Source organism: Arabidopsis lyrata (assembly GCF_000004255.2).
Source record: "Arabidopsis lyrata subsp. lyrata unplaced genomic scaffold ARALYscaffold_2, whole genome shotgun sequence".
Lineage (NCBI taxonomy): Eukaryota > Viridiplantae > Streptophyta > Magnoliopsida > Brassicales > Brassicaceae > Arabidopsis > Arabidopsis lyrata.
In genome coordinates, this window is record NW_003302554.1 from 10,781,507 (window position 1) to 10,790,887 (window position 9,381).

The window sequence follows — 9,381 nt, forward strand, 5'->3', positions numbered from 1 at the left end:
TACCTAAAACTTAACTTTGACCCACTCGCGTTCGAGAAGCGTATGATAACGACTGATTTAAATATAAAATTTTATACATACATATATAAATGTCATCCCCACTTGTTTTCTTCATTAGCAAGAGACGGTCAAATAATGGGACTTTCATTGAGAGTGAGACGTCGTGGAGGAAGTGGAAGCAAGAAGGAGATTATTCCGGTGACTAGTTGCTCAGAGGAAGTGGAGATAACGGTCCCGTCGCAGTTTCAATGTCCGATTTCTTACGAGCTAATGAAAGATCCGGTGATTATTGCTTCGGGGATCACTTACGACCGCGAAAACATCGAGAAGTGGTTCGAGTCCGGGTACCAAACTTGTCCCGTTACTAACACGGTTTTGACAAGTTTGGAGCAGATTCCGAATCATACGATTCGGAGAATGATTCAAGGTTGGTGTGGGTCGTCACTAGGCGGCGGGATTGAGAGAATCCCGACGCCACGTGTACCCGTGACGAGTCATCAAGTCTCCGAGATTTGTGGGAGGTTATCCGCTGCTACGTGGCGTGGAGACTACGCCGCGTGCAGCGAGATGGTTAGGAAGTTGAAGATGTTGGGAAAAGAGAGCGAGAGGAACCGAAAATGCGTTAAGGAAAACGGCGCCGGATTGGTTCTTTGCGTTTGCTTAGACGCGTTTTCCGAAAACGCAAACGCGTCAATATTATTGGAAGAGATTGTGTCTGTGCTGACGTGGATGCTTCCCATTGGTTCAGAAGGTCAAACCAAACTCACCACTACGTCGTCGTTTAATCGTTTAGTAGAACTTTTGAGAAACGGAGATCAAAACGCAGCGTTTGTGATAAAAGAGCTTCTTGAGCTTAACGTAGCTCACGTTCACGCGTTAACAAAGATCAATGGCGTCGAAGAAGCGTTCTTGAAATCGCTTAATCGCGATTCTACATGCGTCAACTCATTAACATCAATCCACCACATGATCTTGACAAATCAAGAAACCGTTTCAAGGTTTCTTGAATTGGATCTTGTGAATACAACAGTGGAGATGTTAGTTGATTCTGAAAACAGTGTTTGTGAGAAAGCGTTAACGGTTTTAAACGCTATTTGTGAAACTAAAGAAGGAAGAGAGAAAGTGAGAAGAAACGAGTTGGTGATACCGATATTGGTGAAGAAAATTTTGAAGATTACAGAGAAGAAAGATTTGGTTTCTGTGATGTGGAAGATTTGTAAAAGTGGAGATGGGTATGAAGTTGAAGAAGCGTTGAGATTAGGTGCGTTTAAGAAGCTTGTGGTGATGTTACAAGTTGGATGTGGTGAAGGAACAAAGGAGAAAGTTACTGAGTTGTTGAAGATGATGAACAAAGTTATGAAGATGAATGGTTTTGTTGATCGTTCTGATTCTTCTTCTATTGAGTTTAAACATGTTAAGAAGCCATTTTGATACATTTTGTATAGAGGAAACACCACAAAACCGGATTGGACCGGCGGTTTGATATGGATTTTCTCTGTTTTTAGAACCCTCCCTTTGTAACAGAGTCTCTCTTAACTAACTTGTAAACCACAAAGCCAAACTCACATGAGACAAACAAATCACATATACAATTTTGTTTCATTAACAAAAGAATTGATTATCTACAATGTGTTGATCTAAAAATGACTTTACAAGAGATAATTTTCTTCAGGAAAAATCATACCAAGACATCTCTGATCTCCAAAGAAATCATCTGCAGATTCAATCAGAAACATGTTCTCAGAACTTGGAAATTCATACTTTGGCTGCAACACTTTCCTCTGTTGCTCTGCAAATTCTTCACAGCAATTCGAACAAACAAAAAGTGGAGGTAAAGTATCTGAATCATCGATACCGCAACATCGTGTATGTTGCCATACTTCACAAACATCACACGATATCATTCTCTCGCCATCATCGTCTCTAGCCCTGCAAATACATTTCACCATCCATGTATCACATCCACCTTGACACTTGAGTTTTGACTCCAAATCAATCCCATGACCCGTCACTGTTAAAGCAGAACAAGACTCGGTCAAACTCATGTCTTCCTTAACCTCTTCAATCTCACTCACCACAAGATTTGACAAGATGCAGTAAGTATCTCTGAAAGTGTCTTCAATGGCTTGCTTTAGATCAAAGACTGTGGCTTGTAATGGTACTGTAACTAAGTCACCAGGAGGTAGCTCTGTGATCTGTTCTGATCTCAAATCAATCAAACTTGGATTGATACGGCAAACAAATTGTAATACTTTGTCATTGTTGTCGTCCCATAAAGGCCACTCCTTAACGAAGTGCTTGCTGTCTAAGATTGCTTGAGTTGCAGATCTCACTAGCTCAGAGTCTGGATAGTTCAACAACACATTTGTGTACAGTAACAACAAATCTCCATAAACATCAGCTCCAGCTTTCAATGGAGTAAAAATCCTCAAAGGAGTAATCTCCTCTAGCACCACAGCTTCTTCTTTCTTCGGTTCTATGGCTTTCACCGCATCATCAAGCTCCTGTATTGTATAGTGCAGAATACGTGTAATGGGATCAACATAACGTCGAACCAAAACATCCCCAACGACCACATTGTGCATCGACTTCAACACGTAATCCAGCAGACCAGTATCTCCAATATGCAATCTAGCTGAATCCCTAACATCTTGCCGAGTCATACCATTCGGCTTCAATGCTTTCATCTCTTTCAGTGACTCCACTATCACTTCAGCTGCAAATATTAGTCTCCTCACAGGCCATCTACTACCCAAATTTGCAGCCACAGAGCTATAGTTCCTATATTTCGGAGACTTGTCATTATCCGCAACATCGCTTTTCTTCAAAAGCAACCTATTTGATCTTTTTTGATGAGGAGAATCAGTCAAGAGAGGAGGAGTCGCAGGAAGAAGCTTTTGAGGAGAAGCATGAGACTTAATAATGAGCATGAACCGCAAAAGATCTCTCACTGTCTTCAAATGGCCTTCACTCATATCTCTATAATATCGAATAACCTGTTTGATCACCTTAAATTGTCGAAGCTCACTGAAATCACACTCAATTTGATCAAGCTCAAGTGAGCCAAGAAGCTCAATAGCATTCTCATAATCACTCTTACTCACACCATAACTCCCACGACAAAACTTATATCCCCATCGACCAAACCAAGAGTGACCATAAGCAACACCATACAACAACCTCAATTCCAAAGCTCTCTTCTTAGACAAATCTTCAACCGTAATCATCCTACAACAAGAACACATTCTATCATATCTCCAAGCAAAATCCAACAAACGCAAAAAGGACAGACAAATATTCTCCATTACCTTGCTCCAAGACTATTACAAATCCGATCCCAAAAGTCCACAATCTCTCTTCCGCATAAGTACTTTGAACCTCCTTCCATACCATTGACACATAACAAATGTCCAAAACCATTACAATGAATCAAACCATGTAAAGCATGAGTTTGAAAATCAAAAGCATCCTCTTCTAATGGCAAACTCCACTCAGAATCATTCGGAATAATGAAGTGGTACTTTCTCTTGGACACAAAATGATTACTCCAACCTAAAACAACACAAAAAAAAAAAAAACAAAGTTTAAAACTTTCACCAAACGAATCCAAATTTCCACAACTTCAGATACATAATCATCAATTCAACAACAAAATTGTAAACCCTAATCGAAACAAATCCATATACACAAAAACCCAATTCTTCAAATCTCTCATCAAACACGAAATTGATTAACACGATCTACAAAATCGATTAAACCCAGAACGGAATCGAACCTGTGCATCGACAGTGATCGCAGTATGGTTCTGGTGAGTGAATCACATTTTCTTCAACAATGTAAAGTGGAATCAGAGAACTCTTCGTCTCATGGCTAAAGAGAGTACACCACACAGGCATACCACGGAGATCATAATCTTCAACCTCCGCACCATCCCGTAAAAAAACCCTAATTTGATCCCGGAAAGTTCCGTTCCGGTGTATCGGAAACCCATCTTCTCCGAATCGTTGAAGATTGTAAACTCTCGGCTTTCGTTTTCTCTTACGGCAAGTTTCGATGATTGGGACTGGCATTATTGAGTGATGATTGAGTTCGATTTTGATTCTGAGATTTAGGGTTTTAGAGAGTTTAGCATCGGTGGAGACGAAGAAGAAGAAGAAGCTCTGTGGGAATTTACCCGCTCGATTTGAAACAAAACGCGATTTGTGTAGATAGAGAAATGCCCTTGAGGTTGAATATTATTTACGTGACTGCCATTTAGATCTGACGGTTGTAGATTTGAGTTTAATGATCTGACGGTTGTAGATCTTTGCCGTTTTATCTTTGTAACCGAAGTTTGTTAGTCAAACCGTCGGTCAACAGCTCACTCTCTGGTGCTTAGAGTTTATTTTTATTTTTTTGGAAGAAATATGAATTTATTTTTTCTTTCTTTTAGTTATAACTTATACTATTATTTACTTTACAAAGCTTTCTAATTTAAAAAATTCTATTATTTACTATTTTTAATATTTATTCTTGTTAATGAAGAGTTCAAATTTTATTTGTATTATGTGGAGATATCGTTGGTGATTTTTCGAAATTTTAATATGCCAAGAAAATTCATTGGTGTTAACTTTAAATTATTGAAAGAAATTAGATGTTAGTGTGGTATGGGAAATTTTGTATGGTGCTGGAAATTAGAAATAATATTCAATGGGAAATTTTCAAAAATATAATTTTTATGATACCACCTTTTAAAAGCACTATTATTTTATTTCTATTTTCAAAAATACTACAAATACGGATTTATAAAATTTTGAAGCATGTTATATAAAAATTTTATAAACTGTTATATGGTTTATAGAATGTTAAAACTTCTCCATTAATTATTTGTTTGAAAATATATGTATAACGTATACTATTATAGTTTGTGTTATAGACTAAAAATATATGTATGATACTACTATAGTTTGTGTTATAGAATTAAAAATATAATTTGTGTTAAAAATATATGTATAAAATGTATGTGGATGTCGGAATCCGCAATACAAATTTTATGATGTGTGTCGGGTCGTCTAACCTTGCTAATTCGAACAACAATCGTGAAAAAGAAAACAAAAGAGTGAAGTATATGTATCTGTTTATTACTCAAGAATTCCCTCCCTTTTACAATGGTTTTCGTTTTCTATTTATAATTACACGATTCGAAACCGAAGTCGTTCATCAAGCCGTAGATCTCGCTTCCATTATTGTTTCTGTTTCGAATCTCGCCGATCTCGCAGATTCCGTGCGACCCGCCTTTCATTTAATTCGCGAGATCCCAACGTTTCACTCGAGCTGGGCCGAAACTTACTGGGCCGTCCCTTGAACCGGGCTAACACCCCACTTCGTTCCATCGTTCCACTATTTTTCTGGGCTGGATCCGATTTGCGGGATCCATCACCAACAGTTTGCCCCCCAAGTGTTCCGAAGTGAACACTTCGGGATACTTTAACTGCTGAACTCGGGTTCGGAGATTTCGTCGTTAATTCCGCTTTTCCCAGGATTTGGTTCTCAACCGAAGTGACGTTTCGAGATCCTAGGGTTTAACTTTTTCCGCGGATCGAGGGATTTTCCTCGGGAAGATAAAGACGCTTCAAGATCCTAGGGTTTCTCACTTTGCCGCCCAATGACCTTCTATATAATCATTAGACTCTTCGGGTTCTGCAAACGCACACGTCTTCATCCTCTTCAAACCGCTTCTGGTCTTCTCCGTATTTAAAGGTAACTCCTTTTTCTCTCTACTTCTACCTCTTCTTTGATCTTTAACTGTTTGCAATTTATAGTTCCGGAATCGTTAAGTAGTCCGCCGTCTTAGCTAGTAACCGTTAGATTTAGGCCAGAAATCTAAAAGATTTCGTAGATTTTCAGCCGTTTGCTCGAAGATTCCCGCTGTTCGTCTTCTGCTCCGCCGTGTTCTTCGTATTCCGGCGATCTGTGTTCATTTCCCGGAGGATATCCACCGCTGGATCTTCCTATTTTCTGGGTTTCCACAAAGATCTTCGAAGTTTGCTCAAGCGTGTTCTTCAGTTATTCTTGAAATATCTTCCCAAATCCCTGGCACCAGATCTAGTTTCATCTCCAGATTTTCCCTGATTGTGTTATGGCTCCGAAGCGAAGTAGGAAGATCCAAAATGAGACCCACATCATGGAGGGTGAGTTCGGGAAGTATTTTTCTTCGAATCTCGATGATAAAAAGCTGGCTCTGCTGAAGGGTGCCTGCCAGATCCCCCGTCAGATTTCCTTGACTACTCCGGGTCCTACAGATTCTCCGGAGTCTCCACCTGCCGGTCATACTTGCGCTTTTGAAATTTTCTTTTCGGAATGCGGGCTATCTTTTCCGCTTCCCGGCCTCTTGGTCGAATTGATGCACGAACTCGGAATCGCACTCCCTCAACTATGTCCAAATGTTGTTCGGGTAGTACTCTGTCTTCAGACTCTTGCTGAAGAGAATGGATACCGGATCACGCTCTCCGACATCTTTCAGTTATACACAATGAAGAAAGGGAGAACTTCGGGGACCTTCTTTCTCAGTCCGCGAAGTAAATTCAGAGTCTTCGCGGACTTCCCTGAGAAAGACGAGAAATGGAGGAAATCATATTTCTTTTTCCCTGTTGACGAATTCTCCTATGGTCCGAACACAGAGTTTTTTGTCCGAGAATGGACACATCGTCCGGGTTAGATGGCTTTTTAGGGATTGTATTGCATGTTTTTCTCTTCCTAACTTTGCTTTTCAACGAACTAACCTTTTTCTTTTGTCTTTTGCAGTCAAGTTCCCGAAGAAGCCACTTTCTCATACCTTTGCGGAGCAATTCGTAAAGATTTGCAATCGCAGCGACCTCTCGTGGGAATTGTTCACCTGCGAACGCATCCAGAGTTCGTGTGCCCGAATTTACTCGCGGTCCGACCTCATTTCTTCCACCCTTGCCTCCTCCCCTGCTGTTGCCACTAACATGTCTCCACTTTCCTATCGCGAAGAGAAGAGGCTCCAGAAGGAAAGGGAAAAGGCGAGAGAAGCGAGAGAGAAAGAAGATAAGGCCATGATGGTGAAGGCCTTAGATGACGGGAAATCCAGATTTTCATCTGGTAAAGGGAAGAGTTCGGGTACCGTAGATCCGGTTTCCGAGTCGAAGACCTCTGATCATCGTGATCAAAAGAAGGTGTCTTCAGGAAAAGACATAATCCGGATCTCGGATTCTCGCTCCTCCCGATCTTCTCGGGAAAAAGAAATTTCTGAAGGAGGCCATAGTGCAACCTCCTCAAGGAAACGCAGGAACGAGGAATCTGAAGTTCCTTCCCTTCAACGCAAGAGTCGTTCTCGTCTGAACGACGAGAAAAATCCTTCCGAGGACGCTGGAACCAGGCTGCGGTCAAAACCAGAAGAAAGAGAAGATTCACAACGGGCCCCGGAGTCCGACCTGCCAACTCAGCTTCTTGTCCTGCCTTCGCGGGATTCTGAGAACCGGGGATCCGTCCGTCAGGAGATTCCGATCCCTACTGGTAAGTAGAGTTACTTCGTATTTCTCTCACTTCGACTTCATTTTGACGTTTTTTTTTATTTTAACAGCTCTTCCGAGGTCACCAGCTGATTTCATGAGGAACTTTACTCCTGTTGGGATGAGGATTCCTCCCTTTAGTGACTTAAAGGAGGTCAACAGAGCGAACTACTTTCGCTTCGCTGATAAACTCGGAGAGGTAATTCTTTGAACTCTTCTCCTTATATAAAAATAAGAACTTTTCTTTGTGTCCTCATGAATCTTCGTTTTGACAGTTAATGCTCGAGTACAACACCACTTTCTCCTGCCACGAGTACCAGCTCTTTCCTGTTAACGAGCTGGACGGCCTCAGGGCCCGGGTTGCCGAACTCGAAGATGAGATCCGTCAACTCAAGGAGATGGAGGAGGAAAATGCCAGGGCGGTGGCAAAGGCAAACGAGATCCGGGAGCGAATGCTGGAGGCCGAGGGTCACTGCAACCTTCTTGAGATTGCCAAGACTGATCTTTCCGAGAAGCTGAAGATCGGGAAGAACTTGTACATCGAGGCATGTGACAAGATTACCTCGCTGGAAGCTGAAGTTAAGCGAAGCGAGGAATGGTGCAAGATCGCTGCTGAGAAACGGGACGAGGAGCTCGCAGCAGCGAAAAAAGATGAAAGGATGAGGCTCCGTGAACTCTATAGCGGACTCGCCTCGAAGCATGAGACCTACTACAAGGCCATAAGCGATAACGAGATGATTGGGACGCATCTTGCCGAGACTCGGGCAAACCGAGAACTTCTTGACGAGATTCTGAAGGGAGAGATTCCGGACATCAAAGCCGAACTAGAGTCGGTAAAGAAAGACGAGGAAGAGGCTGAGAAGAAGGCTCGCGAGGTAAGCGCTCTCAGACCTCAACCAAATGAGTTTACTCATCTCTTTGTAGCGACTCCCCCAGAACCCGTGCAAGAGACATCTCTTCCCGAAGATGATGTCGCCATTGATGAGTTCGGAACTAACAGGGATCTCATGGCTGACCAGGACTTCGAAGCTGCCGTTCGGCCCGAGGAGAGGCAGCAGGATCCTGACGTCAAGGATCAATGATCTGGTTCCGGGGTTGTGATGGCTAGTGTGCCCCCCTTTATTGTTTTTTTTTTTTTTTTTAACTCGAACCTATTTATCGCTTTTTCCTTTTTGAAGACTTGAATATTTCCCTTTTTTTATAAGTCCTTTTGAATTATAAATCCGGAGTATTCGAGAAATTTGAATACCTCGTACGAAAAATTAAGAAATACTTAAGATTTCAACGAGATACGCAATTTACACGAACTTAGAATTCATTTCTCAATGGATAAGGGAAATATTAAGAACGAGAGTTATGTGGGTGTTCTCAATAGAAAAGATGAGGATCGGGACTCGGAGTCCGCAGAAATCCCTAGTCTGTGTTGAACCAGACCCTTTTTTGCTAAGTAAAACTTAGGCTTATCTTTCAAGAATTACCAGAGGTCTGAGCTCGGTTTCGAGAAAAGTAGTTACGAGGTTCTTCTCGGTTTCACGGATTGCGAGATAATTCTCGGCTTCTTTAAAAGATGTTTAGAAGAGTATAAACATTTGTTGGGGTCGGATTTCATCCCATAGCACCGAGCCGAATTTCGAACGCCTCAGGGAACTTCTGAAGACACCTCGATGCAAACCACCATTCACCTCGGTGCAAACTGCCATTCACCTCGGGTCAGACTGCCATTCACCTCGGGTCACTGCATTGGTTGCCTCGGGGAACACCCGTAGTCTGCTCGGGGTCCGTCAGCAAGCTTGTGAACCCGAGCCGGCTCCCTTCAAGCGCCCGAGCCGGTTCACTCCGAGAAACCGAGCCGGTTCGTGTCGAGACCCCC

At 42.1% G+C, this 9,381-nt stretch overlaps 3 protein-coding genes across 3 annotated transcripts; 2 read left to right on the forward strand and 1 right to left on the reverse strand.

Moving 5' to 3' along the window:
* On the forward strand, positions 1-1,507 carry LOC9323077 (U-box domain-containing protein 20). The gene has a single exon (XM_002886966.2). The coding sequence runs from the start codon at positions 43-45 to the stop codon at positions 1,429-1,431; it is 1,389 nt and encodes a 462-aa protein (XP_002887012.2). The 5' UTR covers positions 1-42; the 3' UTR covers positions 1,432-1,507.
* Positions 1,508-1,580: 73 nt separating this feature from the next.
* LOC9323078 (PHD finger protein MALE MEIOCYTE DEATH 1) lies at positions 1,581-4,364 on the reverse strand. The gene is made up of 3 exons (XM_002888438.2): positions 3,776-4,364; positions 3,309-3,552; positions 1,581-3,228 (listed from the first exon to the last, which is right to left on the reverse strand). Exons 1-3 carry the CDS (start codon positions 4,068-4,070, stop codon positions 1,650-1,652), a joined length of 2,118 nt encoding a protein of 705 aa, XP_002888484.1. The 5' UTR covers positions 4,071-4,364; the 3' UTR covers positions 1,581-1,649.
* A 1,799-nt stretch (positions 4,365-6,163) lies between these two features.
* LOC110224199 (trichohyalin-like) lies at positions 6,164-8,593 on the forward strand. The gene is made up of 4 exons (XM_021010046.1): positions 6,164-6,692; positions 6,784-7,515; positions 7,583-7,710; positions 7,787-8,593. Exons 1-4 carry the CDS (start codon positions 6,164-6,166, stop codon positions 8,591-8,593), a joined length of 2,196 nt encoding a protein of 731 aa, XP_020865705.1.
* The last annotated feature ends 788 nt before the right edge of the window (positions 8,594-9,381 follow it).

What these genes read in the sequence shown, in the direction of transcription:
- LOC9323078 (XM_002888438.2), bottom strand. Translation starts at nt 4,070, where the DNA reads ATGCCAGTCCCAATCATCGAAACTTGCCGTAAGAGAAAACGAAAGCCG. An exon ending in CGATCACTGTCGATGCACAG is followed by an intron (nt 3,553 to 3,775) that starts GTTCGATTCCGT and finishes GTGTTGTTTTAG; the next exon opens with GTTGGAGTAATCATTTTGTG. An exon ending in TGTAATAGTCTTGGAGCAAG is followed by an intron (nt 3,229 to 3,308) that starts GTAATGGAGAAT and finishes TTCTTGTTGTAG; the next exon opens with GATGATTACGGTTGAAGATT.
- LOC110224199 (XM_021010046.1), top strand. Translation starts at nt 6,164, where the DNA reads ATGGAGGGTGAGTTCGGGAAGTATTTTTCTTCGAATCTCGATGATAAA. An exon ending in AGAATGGACACATCGTCCGG is followed by an intron (nt 6,693 to 6,783) that starts GTTAGATGGCTT and finishes TGTCTTTTGCAG; the next exon opens with TCAAGTTCCCGAAGAAGCCA. An exon ending in GGAGATTCCGATCCCTACTG is followed by an intron (nt 7,516 to 7,582) that starts GTAAGTAGAGTT and finishes TTATTTTAACAG; the next exon opens with CTCTTCCGAGGTCACCAGCT.
- LOC9323077 (XM_002886966.2), top strand. Translation starts at nt 43, where the DNA reads ATGATAACGACTGATTTAAATATAAAATTTTATACATACATATATAAA.